Source organism: Caretta caretta, chromosome 7 (genome assembly GCF_965140235.1).
Source record: "Caretta caretta isolate rCarCar2 chromosome 7, rCarCar1.hap1, whole genome shotgun sequence".
Classification (NCBI taxonomy): Eukaryota; Metazoa; Chordata; order Testudines; family Cheloniidae; genus Caretta; species Caretta caretta.
In genome coordinates, this window is record NC_134212.1 from 22,438,200 (window position 1) to 22,458,389 (window position 20,190).

Sequence of the window (20,190 nt, forward strand, 5' to 3'; positions counted from 1 at the left end):
ACAGCAATTAGATGAGAGTAAAAAGAAAGGGATCAAGCTAGGACTAGCCATGGCCAATACACCTCAATCCTGCCCTGCAGCACTCCTTGCTACTGAGGCCTGACCCCCCACACTGCTCTCTGCCAGTACCCCTCGCTCCTGCCTGTCAGTCCCCCCTGCTATTCCGCTTGTGGGCCCCTCACAGCTCCTCCGATGCACCTCAATAAATCTAACACCCACTGCATTAAATCTTCCGCGCTGCTTAGGCCCTCTGGGAACACAAACTCCTCCTGCATCTGTGCAAGCTGAGACAGAGGTAGCGAGGGCTGGGCCTGCTTTCCTCGCTGGCCTTGGACCGCTGCCACGATTTGGAGGATACGGCTGCCGGGGGCTCCCCAAGCCAGGGCTCACTCGCTCTCCTTTCACTGATATTGATTTTCTTGATTCTGGAGCTTTGCTTGGCAGCGGCTCTGCAGTGCTCCGAGTGACCCACAATCTGATCATCCGGCTTAAATATTTCAGTGAAACCAGTTGTATTATGTAAACGGGAGAGCGGTTGCAAGAGAGGAGGGGAAAGGCAGTGCAAGTAGAGTGCTGGGGAGGAGGATAATGGTGAGATTGTGCAGAGAAAGGAAAACCCACAAGGTCACATCCCCAGGGTCTTACTCAGGCAAAGTCCTCACCAGGTCAATAGCCAGAACTTGGTCCATGTATCCTCCCCAGGCACCTTCTATCTGCGGCACTCAGGGCAGACATTAAAAAGTACAGAACTCCTGGGAGGTACAGGTCAACCCCATTTTACAGATGGGAAAACTGTGACACAGGGAGGGGAAGCAGTCACCCAAAGAGAAACAGACAGACAGGAGGTGGTTAGTAGAAGACCTAGAAGAAGGGTACCTATCCTGGTACTTCCAATGAAAAATTCCACTCTTTGGAAATTGATCTCTATGCCCAAAAGAGCAGCAAGCCCCTAAGTGACACCTATGCAAAGGCCAACAGGCCTTGGAAACCCTGAGTACGTACACACACCTTCTCCTGGAGCCCTCAGGTGCTGTGGTGCTGGGTAGAGGACAGTGTGGCACTGGGAAAGGCGAGCTCTAGGAAGAGGAAGGAAGCAGGGAGAGGCCAGGTGCTGTGATGGTGTCGTTTATTAATTGGTTTTGTTCTGCACTTGGTATATCTTTCAATATTCATCGGCCCGTGAGAGGACTGCTCAGCTCTGTCATTAAGTATTGATGGGGCACAGCAGACTCACAGTGGAGCTGGAAGGCTGCCGCCTGCTCGCACTCCCTTCCTGCTCCCGTCTCTCCCCCCGCCCCGTGCCAGACAAGCTGCTTGTTAAAATCCACTTGACTTGCATGAAACCCCCGGCCTGCCTGGTCATGTGAACATGCCCTGAAGAGGCATGGGGGAGGGTTAACTGCAGAAGGGAAGCCTGACACAGCCTAAGGAGACATTGGAGCATTCCAGCCAGGTGGGAGCTGCACATTCGCTTGGTGGCAACCAACCAGGGAGTCAGCTACGGAGGCCATTGAGGTGAGGTAAAGTACTGCTGAGAGTTTTCACAAGTGGGGAGATGCTGACTGCTGGTAACTGCTCCTGGCCAAGTAAAGGCCAGGAGCACCAGGTTGCTGGAAGGGGTGCCAGAAGGTGGTCCGGGGCACTGGAACGCCGGTGAGAATGGTGGAGGCCGGAAGCAGTGCTGGAACGCCAGCAGGAATGGCAGGGGCGCTGGAATGTCAGATAGAATGGCAGGGGCACTGGAATGCCGGCGGGAGAATGTCCAGGGCACTGGAACGCTGGCAGGAATGGCAGGGTGCCAGAGGGAGCGCTGGAACGCCGGCAGGAATGGTGGGAGCATTGGAACGCCAGCAGGATACTGTCCGGGGTGCTGGAATGGCAAGGGCACTGGAACGCCGGCGGGAATGGCAGGGTGCCGGAGGGAGCGCCGGAACGCCAGCGGGAATGGCAGAGGCACCGAGACGCTGGCAGGAATGGCAGAGGCACCGGAACGCCGGCAGGAATGGCAGAGGTGCCGGAGGGAGCGCCGGAACGCCAGCGGGAATGGCAGAGGTGCCGGAGGGAGCGCCGGAACGCCGGCAGGAATGGCAGAGGTGCCGGAACGCCGGCAGGAATGGCAGAGGTGCCGGAGGGAGCGCCGGAACGCCAGCGGGAATGGCAGTGGCACCGGAACGCCGGCAGGAATGGCAGAGGTGCCGGAGGGAGCGCCGGAACGCCAGCGGGAATGGCAGAGGCACCGAGACGCCGGCAGGAATGGCAGAGGCATCGGAACGCCGGCAGGAATGGCAGAGGTGCCGGAGGGAGCGCCGGAACGCCGGCGGGAATGGCAGAGGTGCCGGAGGGAGCGCCGGAACGCCGGCGGGAATAGCAGAGGTGCCGGAGGGAGCGCCGGAACGCCAGCGGGAATGGCAGAGGCACCGGAACGCCGGCGGGAATGGCAGAGGCACCGGAACGCCGGCGGGAATGGCAGAGGCACCGGAACGCCGGAAGGAATGGCAGAGGTGCCGGAGGGAGCGCCGGAACGCCGGCAGGAATGGCAGAGGTGCCGGAACGCCAGCGGGAATGGCAGAGGTGCCGGAGGGAGCACCGGAACGCCGGCAGGAATGGCAGAGGTGCCGGAACGCCGGCGGGAATGGCAGAGGTGCCGGAGGGAGCGCCGGAACGCCGGCGGGAATGGCAGAGGCGCCGGAGGGAGCGCCGGAACGCCGGCAGGAATGGCAGAGGCGCCGGAGGGAGCGCCGGAACGCCGGCAGGAATGGCAGAGGTGCCGGAACGCCGGCGGGAATGGCAGAGGTGCCGGAGGGAGCGCCGGAACGCCGGCGGGAATGGCAGAGGCGCCGGAGGGAGCGCCGGAACGCCGGCAGGAATGGCAGAGGCGCCGGAGGGAGCGCCGGAACGCCGGCGGGAATGGCAGGGTGCCGGAGGGAGCGCTGGAACGCCGGCAGGAATGGCAGAGGCGCCGGAACGCCGGCAGGAATGGCAGAGGCGCCGGAGGGAGCGCCGGAACGCCGGCAGGAATGGCAGAGGCACCGGAACGCCGGCGGGAATGGCAGAGGCACCGGAACGCCGGCAGGAATGGCAGAGGCACCGGAACGCCGGCAGGAATGGCAGGGTGCCGGAGGGAGCGCCGGAACGCCGGCGGGAATGGCAGAGGCGCCGGAACGCCGGCAGGAATGGCAGAGGCGCCGGAGGGAGCGCCGGAACGCCAGCAGGATGCAGCTGGGTGCATCACTGCAGTGGTAGCAGCAGCCTGTGCTCGCTCACCATAGGTCTCCAACTCTACACAGCATCCCCAATGATGCGGAGTTCCCGTTGTCCAAGCAGCTGTTAGCCATGGATCAATTTGCCTTTAGTGCATGATGCCAACACCTCCCCTACTCATTCCACATCTCCGCACGTAAGTCAAATGAGAAGCCCCACAGTTAGCACTGGGGAAAACCATGGATATGTTTTCCCTCTCTCATGCTAGCCAGGCACTGGGAGCCTCCTAGAGACAGAGGAAAAACTGTCTGAAGTGGCTGAAAAACTGGGCGGGAACCAACAAGTTACAGGTCCAACGCGTTGGTACTGCCAGTGGCTCCTGCCACTGCAGCCCGCCATCTAACGTACACATGGCAGGGGCCCTGCACCACAACTGATACAACACAGCACTCATCCAATGGCAGACCTGGCGGGAATCCTGGCTAACCTTGAGCCTAGGAACCCACAGGTGCTGGACACCTGATATTGGCCAATTTGGAAGCCTGCAAAGGCAGTACAGAAGGATGGGCATGTCTGGCCCTCTCCCTACACCTCAAAGCAGCCAGAGCCAGGACGGGGTGAGGAGGAAATCTATAGGCAAAGGTCTCATAGGGAAGTGTGACCCAGCAGGGAAAAACACGCTGTCAAGGGAGTGGAAGAAACTGAGGGTTTCACTTCCAAGGAATAGCCTGGTACCCTGAGAAAGCTCCATCTCCAGCACTGAAGGGTTCGATCTGACATCAAAGAACTTCAGAAAGCAACTAGCTTCTAAATCCCTGGCTTAAAAAAAAAACTTGCAAGGTTCTCTAAGCACTGAAATAAAGCACAGCTTCTGAGCACCCGACTATCTGAAACTCAGGGAGCTTTTCTCAAGGTCCCACACCCATCTCTTGCAGGGAAGTCTTTCTGAGTGAATCTCTCACACAACCAAGGAAATGCTTTACCAAGGGTCGTATCCATTGGATGCTGCCACCACTGCCACCACCTCAGCTGATGGAGAAGACACCTGATCACATCACAAAAGGGGGGCACAGTGCACTTCCAATACATGCACAGACATACACAGGGATGAGGGGGCAGGAGCAGGGCAGCGGTTCGCATACCAAACTGTTGTGCTCTCCGGAGTTTGACCACAAGGAACCACAGGCTAGAGCAGTGGACAGAACACCTCTGCTTTCACACTGCAGAGCAAGATGCCCTTATACTCCACCATGGCCAACGGCATCAGCACCGATTCCTCCCCTTCGCTGTGCGGCAGGTGAGCGGGAATCGTCACCGGAGGCACAGACATCGTGAGACTTTCATGGAGCTTTGTACACCGGCGATGAAGATCATGGTGCACTTTTTGTACCGGTAGCACGGGCCAGCGGGGGCTCCATCAGAGTCTATCCGAAGCATATATTTTAGACAGACACTCACCTCCGCAAGAGCAGCTTGGGATGGTTCTTACTCTCCAGGTTCTTCTCAATCAGGTCTGAGAGGAGTTGCTTCAGCACGCCTGTGGCATACTCCATCTCCCCCTGCAGCGCTGTCATGATCAGGGAAGCCACGTTGCCCCGGTCCCGCATGGAGAAGCTGCGTTGTGCCTCCAAGGTGCGGATGAAGGTTAGCAGGAAATGCTTCTTGTTCAAGAGCTGCCCAAAGAGGCTCAAGGACTTCTCCACATTCGCCTGGACCTGAGGGGACAAAACAACCACCCTGAGTCAGACTTTGGGGGCAGACATGCTGGAGAAGGAAGGGGGACTGCACCTTGTTAGTGTCCTGGACTTACTCTCCTTCCCATTCTGTGCCTTAGCAATGCAGAGAGCTCAGAGAAGCACATCTGACTTCATGTGCACTACCAGGCATGCTGCAGCGGGGGAATCAAGGAATATAGGAATTGTCATACCAGGTATAGCCAGTTGCCCATCTAGCTAGCATCCTGTCTCTAGCAGTGGCCAGTACTGGGTACTCCGGATGAAGAGGAAAGAACCCCCCTAGTGAACAATTCTGGAATAGCCGGCAGCAAACAGAGGACAGGCAAACTGAGGGAGCTTGCCTGGAAGCTCACTTGGCGGGAGTTCCCACAGAGGTTTTTTTTGCCTTTCAGGCTTCTGTGAGCAGTAAATACAACATCTAAAGACACTCTTAGAAGGAAGACATTATGGATAGTGAGCTATCAGCTGTTGTGACCTGCACAGGATGTGCCATGTTTGTCTTTCTCCCAGAGGATAGAAGCGACTTCGTCTGTAGGAAATGCAAGCTGGTCTCCATATTGGAGGAGAAGGTTAAAGGACTAGAGACCCAAGTATCAACCCTGCATTGCATCAGAGAAAAAGAAGATTTTCTGGATAGAAGTCAGTATTTGGTACTGCAGGCACAGCATGCTGAAGAATCTGAAAGGGCAGTGCAGAACAGAGAAGAAAACTGGCAGCATTTGACCTCCAGAAGAAAAAAAGGGGAGAACCCATGTACCCCCAATGCAGATAGGGGTAAGAAACCGTTTTCAGGCTCTCTGCACAGGTACTATGGCGGAGAATGGTTTGGAAGAGTCATCTGAGGGAAGGGATCAGAAGGAGACCCCATCAACTGGAAGGCATGGGATGCACTGAACTAGGGATGGGGGTCCCACGACCACCACTCCCAAGAGGAGGAGACAGGTGGTGGTGGTCAGGGACTCCCTCCTAAGGGGGACAGAGTCATCCATCTGCCATCCAGACCAGAAAACTTGAGAAGTGTGCTGCTTGACCTGGAGCTAGAATTTAGGATGTGACGGAATGTCTGCCAAGACTGATCAAGCCCTCAGACCACTACCCCTTCCTACTTCTCCATGTGGGCACCAATGATACTGCCAAGAATGACCTTGAGCAGGTCACTACAGACTACGTGGCTCTGGGAAGAAGGATAAAGGAGTTTGAGGAGCAAGTCATGTTCTCGTCCACCCTCCCTGTTGAAGGAAAAGGTCCAGGTAGGGACCACCGAATTGTGGAGGTAAATGCGTGGTTATGCAGGTGGTGGCGGAGAGAGGGCTTTGGATTCTTTGACCATGGGATGTTGTTCCAGCAAGAAGGATTGCTAGGAAGAGATGGAATCCACCACCTAACAAAGAGAGGGAAGAGCATCTTCACAGGCAGGCTTGCTAATCTAGTGAGGAGGGCTTTAAACTAGGTTTGCCAGGGGATGGTGACCTAAGCCCAGAGGTAAGTGGGGAAGTGGGATACCAGGAGGATACATAAAGAGGAGGGTGCAACAGGGGAGGCCTTCTGATTCATATTGAGACAGTAGGGCAATCGGCTAGTTATCTTAGGTGCCTGTATACAAACGCAAGAAGCCTGGGAAACAAGCAGGAAGAATTGGAAGCCCTGGAATAGTCAAGGAACTATGATGTGATTGGAATAACAGAGACTTAGTGGGGTAACTCACATGACTGGAGTACTGTCATGGATGGGTATAAACTGTTCAGGAAGGCCAGGCAGGGGGAAAATGGTGGAGGAGTTGCACTGTATGTAAGGGAGCAGTAAGATTGCTCAGAGCTCCAGTATGAAACTGCAGAAAAGCCTGTTGAGAGTCTTTGGGTTAAGTTTAGAGGGGAGACCAACCAGGGTGATGTTGTGGTGCATGTCTGCTCTAGACCACCAGACCAGGAGGATGAGGTAGACGAGGCTTTCTTTGGACAACTAACAGAAGTTTCCAAATGAGAGGCCCTGGTTCTCATGGGGGACTTCAATCACCCTGACGTCTGCTGGGACAGCAATACAGCAGTGCACAGACAATCCAGGAAGTTTTTGGAGAGTGTTGGGGACAACTTCCTGGTGCAAGTGCTGGAGGAACCAACTAGGGGCCGTGCTCCTCTTGATCTGCTGCTCACAAACAGGGAAGAATTGGAAGGGGAAGTAGAAGTGGGTGGCAACCTAGGCAGCAGTGACCATGAGACAGTTGAGTTTAGGATCCTAATAAAAGGAAGGAGGGCAGCAGAATATGGACCCTGGACTTCAGAAAAGCAGACTTTGACTCCCTCAGGGAACTGATGGGCAGGATCCCCCGGGAGGCTATGAAGGGGAAAGGAGTGCAGTAGAGCTGGCTGTATTTTAAAGAAGCCTTATTGAGGGCGCAGGAACAAACCATCCCAATGTGCAGAAAGAATAGCAAATATGGCAGGTGACCAGCTTGGCTTAACGGAGAAATCTTCGGTGAGCTTAAACACAAAAAGGAAGCTTACAAGAAGTGGAAACTTAGATGACTATGGAGGAGTATAAAAATATTGTTCGAGCACGCAGGTGTGTACTCAGGAAGGCCAAAGCAGAATTGGAGTTGCAGCTAGCAAGGGATGTGAAGGGTAACAAGGGTTTCTACAGGTATGTTAGCAAAAAGAAGGTGGTCAGGGAAAGTGTGGGCCCCTTATTGAATGGGGGAGGTAGCCTAGTGACAGATGATGTGAAAAAAGCTAAAGTACTCAGTGCTTTTTTTGCCTCGGTCTTCACAGACAAGGTCCCAGACTGCTGGGCAGCACAGTATGGAGAGGAGGTAAGTAGCCCTCAGTGGTGAAAGAACAGGTTAAGGACTATTTAGAAAAGCGGGACATGCACAAGTCCATGGGGCCAGATTTAATGCATCCGAGGGTGCTAAGGGAGTGGCTGATGTGACTGCAGAGCCATTGGCCATTATCTTTGATGCGATGACGAGATTAGAACAGCATGTCCACAAACTCATTCTCCCTCTCCAGCATGCAGCCCTATCTGGGTGGATCGTACCTTCCTCTCACAGAGACTTGGGCGGATTGGCACTTTTTTACACTTTGGCAACGAGTATTTGTCAGGCTAACGGTGTCACTGAATTTATGTGAGCAAGGGTGCAGGTGCGTACACACACACACACTCTCTAACTTCCTATTTCCTATTCAATGAGAAATTGAATTCACTTTATACCCAGCAAAGACCCCGGACCAGCTCTTTGGACATTCCACAGCATAAGAAAACATCTCCCCCTTCTCTACCTTTCCAAATTAAAGAACTGCCAAAATACTGAGCTCGCTAAAGGACATAAGTGTCCAAACATTTCTGGCTGGATCTCAGCACATGAAGCGCAAAATACTTTGACTGAGGGGGTGGGGTATGGAGACTTCCAGTACCAACCCAGTTTTGGTCAGCAGTGGCTGACAGTTGTTACTAGAGATGGATGAAATTTTTCACACTCAAAGTCTTCCCACTGGAAAACACGGTTTCATCAAAGTAAAGTATTTTCCGTGGGAAAATGTCAACGTTAATGAATTTTTTCCCCATTTTCCGATCAGGAGAATCAAAATGAAAATGTCGTTTCAAGCCAACGTTGAAACCAAGCAACATTTTTCATTTCAAAATGTCAGCTCGAAATGAAAAATGGGACTTCAACGCCTCCCATTATTTTGCTGAGATTGAAACTTTTTGGCATTTTTCATTCTGTGAAATTTCCCAATGTTCCATGGCAGAAACTAATTCCAAACTCTGGGTATTTCCCATGGGAAGAACCTCCCCTTTCTCTCATCACCAACAGGTGGCTGTTGGATAGTTTGGGTGACCACGGGTTTGTGGGTCACAGCCCAGTCCCAACAGCCCAGGTGTCCACCTCACACCGCAAAGCACACCACAGCTGGCACTCGCTGGCCTCTTGTTGGCAATCTCAGCAGAATGGCCAAAACATGAACGGGTGACAGAGACTGAACTTGCTCCTACAAGGGGTCCCGGCAGGGCAGAGGTGAGGAACCTACCCCGATGCTGTACCTGCCCTGAAGAAAGAGACAGTCTCTCTGCACATCCCTCTACTTAGATGGCCCCCTTCCTGTGGTATCTGAGCACTTCCCAACCCTCACTCAGTACCCCTTAAGTTGGGTAGTACTATTATCCCCATCTTTTATCTTTTATTATCCCCATCAGCTGGGGAACTGAGGCCTGGGCATGTCTACACAAGCACTTACTGTACAGCAAGCTGGGTTGTAAAGCTCCAGCCTGTCGTGCTAACCGTCTGCCTGGACCCGGCTGATGTGCACTAAGAGTTCCCTAGTGCGCACTGACAGGTGGTTTGAAACAGTGCTGGTGTGCACATGCCCTCCGTGACTTGCTCGTGGTCACGCAGGAAGTGGCAGAGCAGTGAATTGAACCTAGGTCTCCCAAGTCTTAGGCTAGCACTCCAGCACTGTCTGCCAGTGCTAACGTCACTCTGGCAGCGAAGCCATTGAAAGGAAGGGTGAGAAAGAGGGAGGGATTCTTTGGGGAGAGGGCAGGCAGCTGGCACCGCTGCCTTCAGCATTCAACTGTCCCCCAGGGGTTTTGATGTGGGTCTGAGCATGGAGAGCTGGCTGCCTGCCACATTTCTGACACACTGACTGATTTCAGATGGGCTCAGGCTACAATTTCAAAAGAAACATCGTCCTCTGCTTGGCTGGGAGATGCAGGGATCAGATGGCACGGTCCTATCGGAGCCGTGTTCCCAGCAAGTGGAGCAGCCAAAGCTTGGTCACTGAGAAACTGGCCCTGCCCAGCCTGGGCGATCTTATCACAGATCTCGCACAGGGGGGGAACAGGAGGGCAGTGGAGAGCACAAAGCATCTGTTGCACACAGTGTCACTGAGAGCACCCTCACTGAGCCCCTGCTTCCCCACTTTGCTGCAGCTGTGTGTCTAACTCCCTGATCATTAGCTCAAGTAAATGAACAATAAAGAATTAAATATTTAATCAGGCTTAAATTCACACAAAGCACTGGAAAAAAACAAAACCCACACAAACCCAAAGCAAAGGGGAGCTGTTAATGACGGCTCCAAGACTTGGCTTTGGATTAGTGTGTGTGTGGAAGAGCTCCTTCCCCATCACTTGTAATAGCTAGTGTTACACTCATTCTGATTAAGGGGACAAATAAAAGCAAACCTGATTAAATTATATGAAGCTTACACAACTGTATTTGCTTTATTTAATCTGGGTTTTTTTCCCTCCCTTGAAATGTTTAACACTTCGCTTCCCAACCAAGCCCACATGCTCTCTCTTGCATTTGGACTGCAGTATGTTTAAAATCACAGATACTGGAGCTGGAAAAGACCAGTGAGGAATTATCCCCTGCAGTTACTTCTCCGGGGCTTTGTCATGTCTAGATTTCAATGAGGTTTCCATCCCTTCCCTTTGGAAAGGATTCCACTGTCTAGCAGGTCTCCTCGTTGGGAAAGGTTTCCAGATATTCCGCCTAAATTGTCACTGATTCAATTTCATCCCTTCTCTCCTACCAGTAAGTTCTATCCCCAGCCACCCAACTTGGCCTTTTAACTTCTCCCCCGCCATGCTAACTGAGGAAGTGATAGCAGACAGAGTGTGTTCACTACAAACCAACTGCCAAAAGCGAGGCTGAGATGGGCCAGAACACTCCCTAGGAATTCTAGGTTGGGGGGAGGAGGTAGATTCAAATCCTTGCACCTGAATTTGCCGTCCCAGTTTGGATCCAAACCCAGAAGGAGCCTGTTTTCTGGTTCCAGCTCAGCCGTGAGAACATTTTAAGATGGCAAAAGTCTCCCAACAGCAGCTGACCTGACATCCAACTGTACGGAGCCAAAATCTCAGGGAGATTTGGAACCGTCAGATCCAAACCCCAGCCTAAGCCTGAATCCAGATCCAGACCCAAGCCTCACCTCTTAGGCCCAGCTCTAGTTTGGAAGCACTAGCTTTGCCCAGTGAGCTAAGTTCATTGGGGCTACCTAAACAGACAGGAAAGCGGGAAGTTGGCAGGTAGCGCTGACAGTAGGACAGAAACATCAGCTGCATTTTCACTGGCTTGGCTCTGCCACAGCTGGGGCATCATGGTTGAGCAATGGGACTTCAGACACCTCCCCTCCTCACCCTTCAGGGGCTGACCCTGAAGCAGAGAGCGCGATAGGGCGGAAGTCTGGGACCGGGCTGTCACGCTGGGCAGTGAGGAGTGCCACTGGTTAGGGCAATTTTCACATGCAGCTTATGACCCCCCTGAAAATACTTCATTTATAACAGAAACAAAGAGACCTTTCCCCAGCAGTACCAATACACTATACACCCTGCTGGGCATCAGCCAGAGAGCCTGTGAAGAAAATCCATCTTCTCCAAATCTCCCCACCTCCTCCTGTCCCCACACTGTCCTCCCCACACCCCTCTCTCATGCACAGAGGGAAGAACAGCATTGTCTATGGCTGGGGAGCCAGACAAGGGTTTTTCAATTTCACCTGAGTTGACAAATAATACTCTTCCTCTGCAAGATGCAAATCGTATGGGGTAGAGCCCAGGATTCCCACCGTGGGCCCCAGAATTACGCAGCCAGCCCATGTGTGGCTCCCATTGCTAGCTAAGGCTGGCAATGCCACAGGAAGACTCTTCCAGTAAAGGGTCTGCCCTGCCCGTTAGCTCACACCCAACACACAAGAGTTCTTCACTAGAGGCTTCATGGCCAGGACAGTGGGGCAGGATGCTACATGCCACCCTAGTCTGTCCCTGAGAGGGCCGCTTCCCATAACAGCCCCTGCTGGTACACAGAGCAAGAAGCGAGGTCTTGGGATCAAGCCTAGCTTCCTGCTTGCATGTGAGCAAGGAGTGCTAGCACACGGTGACACCCCCTCACCTCCAGAGAGCTCACCCCAGCTTCCTCCTACAGCCTCCCCACAGCCATGCTACACAAGAAAACCTCATGACAGCTGGCCTGAAGACAGGCTTTTATCCACCCTCTGGCCTCCGCGCTTGGAATCAGGGTCTGTCCAACACTGACGCTAATGCAGAACTCAGCATGGAGGGGAAGTGGGGTCTGGGCCACTAATGACTGGTTAACCTCAAACATCATGGAAACCATGACTCCCTCAAAAGCACAGCTCTATGGCTTGGCTGGGGCTTGCAGCAGAGAGGGAGGCAGAACCCCCCCTGAGAGGTTCATCCATCTACCTCGTACTTAGATACTCATCACCATAGCCTCTGAGCGCCCATCTTCATTTTATCCTCACCACACCCTGCCATCAGCCAGCCACTGCACCTAGGTGTCCCAAGTCCAAGCTGCAGGCTCCTACCCCCTAACCCATCCTGCCTGTGCAGAGGACGTACTTCTCTCCCCTGCATGACTGTCATCTGTCATCTCCATGGTGTCTGGGTTGGGGGAAAATTCATCCCTGAGTCAGATCCAGGGGGGCAGAAGGGGAGAGTGGAATAGGCCTGGTGAGCTTGTGAATGGAGAGCCAGCAGAGGCAGCAAGATAGTTATGAAGATGCAGCCCCCTCATAGCAGGTTTATTTGCCAAGAATTAGCCCCTTCCCATCGAAGGCCCAAGCTGAGTAAAGCCCTTGTTACAGTGGAAAACGAGAGAGGGTCAGGGTCTCTCTGACCTCTTCATTTTGTGCTGTGAAGCACAGGGGGGAATGACACCTTTGTGCTGTGTGGTAACAGTGCAGTGCCCCATGGCCAGGCCAGGACTGTCTGAGCCTCCTGCAAGCCTGTGGGAAGGTAGATCCATGAACACTGGGATTCTGTGGTGAAAGCCAGGACAAGTGCCTCCCCACTCCCTCCCCATTGTGGGTAGGGACAAAAGGGAGCATGGGAGACAGAACTACCTGCTACCCTACTGAGAGAGCCAGATCACAGTAGCGGCAGCCAGCTGGGTTACAATGAATGCATGTGCATTTGCAGTTGTAAGGGGTTGATTCCCTGTAATTAATAACTCTGCATCCTGCAGCAGGGCTGATTACTGCTCCGAAACATGTTCTGAAGTCTACGTCAACATTAATTACTGTGTCCGGTCAGCAGCGAGGGGAAGCTAAGGTTACCCCGCACCAATCCAATCAAGAGCAACCTTGGTACTGAGGAAAACCAGAAGCCAATTTATGTGCACTTGCATGCACTAAATTAAGCAGACATTGTGAGGATGGGAGGGAAGGGGGAGCTGCTTTGGGGAGCAGGGGGAGAAGGGGCAAGATGCTCTTCTGCAGGGAGGAGCCGTGGAGCTGGGAAGGTGGATGATGTCGGACAAGTCTGCTGGAAACGAGCAGCCAATCATGCATCAAACAAACCCAATTGCATAAATCAAGTACAGTAGAAAATGACAGCAGCAATGATATTAATACGAATATTGATATTAATGTCAGTGAGTGTGGTAGCCACGCAGTGGCTTCCCTATGCTCACGTTGACTAGTACGTGGCAAGATGCATCACGGAGGGACAGGCTGGTGTCCAAGACCACATGCTCAGGAACCGTGGTGAAGGGGCAGCATAAATGCAGCCATGGTTGTCTTAGACAAGGAAGTGAAGCCCCCTCAGATATGCAGAGAGCCGCCTCGATCATGCTGGTGGTCTCCAGGGGCTCCAGGTCTCAGTTAAAAGGAAGGGCTGATGCAGTCTGCTCCACCTAATGCAGATGAGGTGTGGCCCCAGGCTCTTGCCCAGCTGTCACCGTAGGCCTAGCTGGGTGAAGCTTGGTCAGTGCAGCTGCAGAGGAATAAAGCAGGGTGTGGAAGGTGGCAATGCAGGTCTCTGGCAGGGAAGAGCAACCCTCTCCCCAGGTGGGAGTGAAAGCGCAACAATTCCCAGAGGGGAAGCGGGTAGCAAGCACATGGCCCTAGGAGTGCTATAGCTAGGCCGCAGGGTCACCCTCCTGGAGACAAGGTGAAGGATAAGATGGGGACAACAATGATGGAAGCAGCTGCTGGTTGGGTGATCTGTGGTCCCCCAGAAAGACGGGAACAGGCTGAGCCCATGCTTTAATGCCTGGGAAAAGCCTGCTGGTGAAATGTATTATCGCTCTATGGCTGCAATGACCTTCCCACTGCAAGGCAGAACGATACCAGCAGCACAAGCCAGGGGACTTCCGCCATGTCCCTCAGGAGACTATTCCGCAGCCCAGCAGATCTAGCGATCAGAAAAACGTTCCCGCGCTTTTCTTACTCAACATCATCCCATTATACTCCCTCCCGCAAACTGCCCCAGACAGCTCCTCTGCTTCCTTGGGGTTTGCCCCTTCCAGTGTCTCTAGATGGATCCACCCTCCCTCCTCCTGTCGCCATTCAGCCTCACTATGCAGACTTAATTCTTCCAAACTTTCCCCCCTCTGTTGCTCTTCTCTGAATTCCCTCCAACCTGTCAACATCTTCTGGTACCAAGGTACCCAGAACTGTATTGATTGCCCCAGGCACTGCCTCTCCGGAGCTGCACAGACAGGGAGCGGCTCCTCTGGGCTCTGTGATGAGACAGGAACATAAGAATTGCCTGACTGGATCAGACTGGTGGCCCACCTCCAACAAAAGCTAGTACCAGACGCTTTAGAACAAAGTGAAGAAACACTATCATGGACAGTTGTGGAATAACCTGCCTACAGAGGAAGTTCCCTTTTAACTCTTGTCACTTAACGCTAAACTCCATCTGTTCTCAGTGGGGGCTGAGTGCTTTTGAAATCTGGCCCTTAGCACCTAGCTAATTGCCCCGAAGCCTGGGGGTTTGTATCCCTTATAAAGACATTTTGTTCCTATCTAACATACCTGTGGATCTTCTCATTATCCGTAGAAATAGCTAATCCTACTTTGAACCCTGTTAATTCTTGGCCTCAGTGACATCTGTGCCAATGAACTCTGCAGGTTAATGATACACTGTGTTAAAAAATACATAGCCCAAGATTGCATTAGGTTCCTCTGCTGCGCTGCACTGCAGTCCTGTAAGCTCTCATCCCTCGGTTAAGGAGTCACAGGGCACCGTAGCAGAGTAAACCTCTCAGCCCAAGAGACGAAACCCTGATGTCACCCAGATTTACCATGGGGGTCCCGGAGGACCAAGAGGGAGGTTTCAGAACATTGTACGTGCAATCTCCTCAGCCACTTCTGGCTGGAAAACCCAGATGTTACAAATTCAGACCCCAAGAGCTCAGGCGGAGGAAACTGCATGGACAGGTTGCCATGAAGGATGCTCCTCCATGGTCTGTAAAGAAAATGGACTTTTGCCAGAACAGAGTCTCTGCCCACTGCAGCATGCTGCAATCTCCTTGAATGGGTGGCCAGAGTCACTCCTGGGTCAGTAATCTCTCCCCATCCATTGCTGAGCCCAGACCTGTGAGATCCCATCATTCATTGAAACTTCCAAGACATCCTCACTAAAAATGAACGAAGAAGCTGCAGTGGTGAACCCTGCAGCAGATGGGCATGAAGCACAGCTCCCAGAGGCAGGTGTCCCCAGTGTGAAGCATCAGAGAGACAGACAGACACACATACACACATTACCACACCTCCATCTCCTTCAGCACAGGATGGTCTTCTATCCCGGGGAAGAGGACCCTCATGGCATAGGTGCGATAGTCCAGGAAGGGGATGCCAGCCCCATCTAAGTCGTTCGTCAGCTCGTGGATGTCTGTCTGCAGTTCGGCAAAAGCTGGGATGGAAAGAGCAGAGTTGTGTTAGGGGACCATGGGCCTGCAGGAGGTCAACAGGAGAGGTCAGGCTGGGCCCTAGAGCCACCACACTGGCACCAGCAAAATACAAGAACCCCACAAATCTAGAGCAGTGGGGGCTGCCCTCTGTCCCTAGCACTGGTCTCAGACATCAGTTAGCTCAGTCTCACAATGCCCTGTCAGGAGGGGCAGTACCATTGTCCCCATTTTACACATGGCAAAGCGGAAGCATGGAGAGGGGACGTGATCTCCCCGGGGTCACACATCAAATCAGTAGCAGAGTGGGGAATAGAACCCAGGAGTCCTGAAGCCTCAGCCTCTCGGCTCTAACCCTCCTTGCTACGTGCACATACGTAAGAAACTTGTAGGCGGCTGTGAACAACATGGCAGAGATGCTAGGCGAGAGAGAGGTTTAAACCACAAGAATGTTCTCGTTTCACTCTGACCTAAATAATGTTAGAGAGAAAAGCCCAACACAGACCCAGCACCCTGGGGTGAGAACAGGCACAGCCTGAACTCGTGCTAGATAGAGGGGGGAAATGGTGTCCTGAGCCTTTAATGGTACCCATGGGGGCAGACTTTGGGGGCAAGGGGGGAATCTCTACCACTGTATAAGGGAAAGAGAAAACACACAGAGAAATCAAATTAACAGCACTTTAAAGGGAGCTGGAAGCTAGCAGAGGGTTGCAGGCTTGTCAGCCTGATGAGAAAAAACAAACGTCAGCTTGAAAGGATCACTATCTTATCTGTAACTAGAGGGACTAGAAAAGAGAAAAGGCAGGGAAGAGATTGCGCCTTTTAATTAAAAGCAGATCCTTTTATCTGCCAGCTGTGGAAGAGGAGACGAGATCCCCTCCTCCCTCCCCTCTCTCTGTCACTATTGCCATCTACATGGATTTTTAGGGATTTTTTCTTTTTTACTATCTCGTTTTAGGTGCCCACTTCTCCCCCAGCCTCTGGGCTGGCTGCAGTTGGCAGGGTCACGGCCCCAGGCACTGGCTTGCGGCGATAATGGGCAATTAGGTTTTATCGGCAGGATCATAAGAGGCATTCCGGTCCAATTTTGCAGCATCCCTCTGTCACATAATGAGAGACTCACGGCCCTTTCCAGGCAGGTTTCTCTAGCCTCTTTTGTCCTCTTTTAGACTTTAAAAACATAAAATCCTTAACCGAAAAAATAAATCCTACTAAAACTAAGTCCTCCCCCCCCCCCCCCAAAGTCACTTCGCCTGCTCGGATCTCCAGTCCCAAGGGTGGCTTAGAGCAGGGCAAGGTCCCTGTAGATCAGGAGCACAAGGCCAGTACTGGGATGAGAGGGCAGATTTATCAGCCTGTTCTGGGTGTGGTGAGTTAGCATGTGCCGTAGGCGAGCATGAAGCTTTGCAAGCAGACATGGTGCTTGCAGAGCTAGATACTAGGGGATATGAAAGAGAAGGGAGCAAATAGGAAATACGTGTTCAGCAAAGACCCTTGTGCCATAAAACCAGGATGGTGCATCGCAAGGTACTGTGCTGTCACTGTGGTGAGACCATGCAGCAGCCCTGTGTCATATACAGGGGGAATCCTTGTCCCACACTGGGATCAATTTTGTCCCACAATGGGACCAGACAAGGTGCAGACACATCAAGAGCCAGAACAAGCCGTGGCACTCAGGATAGGGACCTGCTGCCTGCAAATGCACACGCAGCAACCTATGGGAATGCAGATGCAGCCAGGGAAAGGACCCAACAATGCTGCAGAGGATGGGGGCTTTCAAGGGAGTCTCTGTAGAAATGAGCCTGCCTGCCTGCACGCACGTGGACACCAATACCCTGAACATCTGACCTGGGGGGTTTTGGCTGAGGGATCATGGATGTCCATGGTACTGCTACCTCCTTCACCAAACGGTAGGGTGTGAACAGAGAGTCTTGGAGCAAACACAAGAGGGGAAACCAATGACCCAGAGGCAGCAGAGCTGGCAAGACAGGTGAAGGGGTTGACGGATGGGGACAGGCTGAAGCTGGGAAGCCGTGGGGAGAGAAGCAGAGACAGACTCACCCTCCTTGCACTCCAAGGCCACGCGGGACTCCAGGTTGTCCATCTGCAGCTGCAGGCGTTTCAGGGTGCGGTCAGCGTCCCGGGACTTGCGCTTGTAGGCGATGAGGACAATGATGATGATGAGCAGAAGGAGGCCGCCCCCACCGCCAATCCCGATGATGGCAGGCAGTGTCAGGAGGCTGTCCGAGTAGATCTGCAGCGTCCCCGGGGAGAACTCAAACCCTCCAGCCTTGATCTGAGCCACACGGGAGGGAAAGAGCTTCACATTAGGGCCAAGGGGTGGGCAGTGGCTCACCTCCCTGCTGAGAGGGCTCTGTGAACCCTTCTTCCACCCACCTGCCACCCTACAGGCTGGGGGTGAAATACAAAGAGAGAACTGCAGGGTCCCCGGCCGACTCTCATATGCCCCATAATGCATCTGGGGACAGGAGGGTTTTGCAGCTGGGTGAGTCAGGGAGACTTCCCATTGGCATGGGGAAGAGCTCAAAAGCAGGTTTAGCTCAGGGGGTGCAGGTCAAGGTGCCTCTCCTAACTGAGGCAGGTTATCATCAGAAGGGTTTTGCCAGCTGGCAAGGGGCAGGGAGGGCCTGTCACCCTCACTGGAGCTCATCAGTCCCCCATGACATCCCCATGAGCCAACTAGGGAAATGTGGTCTAGGTGAAATGACTATCAGGGGGTGCACAATGGAGGTTGAAAAGCCATACTCAGAGTAGTTATCAGTGGTTCACTGTCACTGGGCGGGGTATCTAGTGGAGTGTGACAGGAGTCTGTTCTGGGTCCGGGACTGTTCCATATTTTCATTAGTGACTTGGATAATGAAGGAGAGAGTACGCGTATAAAATCCGCAGCTGACACCAAGCTGGGAGGGGTGAAAAAGGCTAATCTCATTCTGGGTGAATTAACTGGAGTGTTTATGTAAGACGGGGAAGGTGATTGTCCCACTCTACTTGGCCCTGGGGAGGCCTCAGCTGGAGTCCTTCCAGGCACCACACTTTAAGAAAGGTGTGGATAAATTGGAGAGTCCAGGGGAGAGCAAAAAAAATGATCAAAGGTTTAGAAAACCTGACCTGTGAGGAAAGGTTAAAAAAGCTGGGCAGGCTGAGGGGGGACCTGATAGCCACCTCCGCACCCGTCAAAGGCTGTTATACAGAGGACTGTGATCAATTGTTCTCTGTGTCCACTGAGGGTAAGACAAGAAGTAAGGGGCTTAATCTGCAGCCAGGGAGATTTATGTTAGATATTGGGGGAAAACATCTAACTCTAAGGGTAGTTAAACTCTGGAACAGGCTTCCAAGGAGCCTATCCCTGTCACTGGAGATTTTTCAGAATAGGTTGGCCAAACACCTGTTGGGATGGGCTAGGTTTACTTAGTCCTGCCTCAGTGCAGTAGGCCGGACTAGATGACCTCTTGAGGTTCATTCCAGGCCTACATTTCTATGATTCCCTCCTTAAACGGGGGGTGGGGGTGGCGAACCTCCCTTCCTCTTCCTTACGGGGGAGGAGGTGCATACTGGAATGGGGTTCTCAGAAAGCAGGGACCCCCAGACCGCAGGATCTCTGTGTCCACACAAGTGGCAAGTGTCCAAGGTGTGTAATAGGAAGGTCAGATCATTATCATGCCAGCCTGGGCTGAGCCCAGTGAGGAAAGCGAACCCTCACTTCCGAGGGGCATTGACACCAGAAGGTAGCGACCCTGTGGTTTGGAGGAAGCCATGGGCCAGGCCGCAGAGCAGGTGCAGGGGGCTACAGTGCGAGGGGCTTGTCCGAGCACACGTAGAGCTTTAATGGGATGCAGAAGACATGCTGGTGTGTTGTCAGCGCCTGTGAGGAGCAGGCAGCGAGTTTGATGTCTCATTCAGACAACATTACAGTAACAGATGGGATGTAAAGTGAGTTCCCTGATGGATGAGAAGCCTGGGGGGACCGTTCTGGGTCCCTTTCAAATACACAAGGCTGCACGGAGACCCTGAGTGCCGCTGCTGCTGAGCTACAACCTGACAAAGAATCTTACTTAAAGCTAACCCAGGGGCTGGGGGAAGTGAGGGGGGTGGAAACCCTTTGACCATATGGCTCAGACGAGTCTCCCGCGGCCAGTAGGGAAGGAACCTAGCCGGCAGGTCCAGCCAGGCCCACCCAGATTGTGGGTTACAATGGAGCGCGCTCATGGCAGGGCTGGATGGAGCACTCAGCCACTCTGAACAGACTACTGGGGGTAGGGGACTGGGCAATAGGGAGGCAGGCAGCCAGGGGCTCCTCCCAGCAGATCTAAGCCCCTGCATGTGCACATAATCCGGTGTTGATGAGCTCTTACCCGACAGGGACCAGTGGCCAGCTGGCGCCAGGCAGGGGGCGAAAGGGGAAGGGCTCCTGCATGCTCTCCAATGTACGCCAGAAGGGGATTAACCCCCTCGGTCTCCAGCCACTGCCCCCTTGATCAGTAAAAGGGGATCTTAATGTCCCAGGCTGAACGTGAGCTACTGCTGGGCACACCATGGTGTGTGGTCAGACTGCGCTGCCCCCAAAGCGACCATCGGTGAGCACCG

At 53.3% G+C, this 20,190-nt stretch overlaps 1 protein-coding gene across 5 annotated transcripts in view; it reads right to left on the reverse strand.

Moving 5' to 3' along the window:
• PLXNA1 (plexin A1) overlaps window positions 1-20,190 on the reverse strand; it is a 330,514-nt gene that overhangs the window by 38,890 nt on the left and 271,434 nt on the right. For all 5 annotated transcript variants that reach the window (XM_048856007.2, XM_048856005.2, XM_048856009.2 and 2 more), the window contains exons 20-22: window positions 17,647-17,881; window positions 15,448-15,590; window positions 4,660-4,916 (exon numbers count right to left, since the gene is read on the reverse strand). In XM_048856007.2, the coding sequence (XP_048711964.1) occupies window positions 4,660-4,916; window positions 15,448-15,590; window positions 17,647-17,881 (635 nt within the window). The remainder of the gene's footprint in view (window positions 1-4,659; window positions 4,917-15,447; window positions 15,591-17,646; window positions 17,882-20,190) is intronic.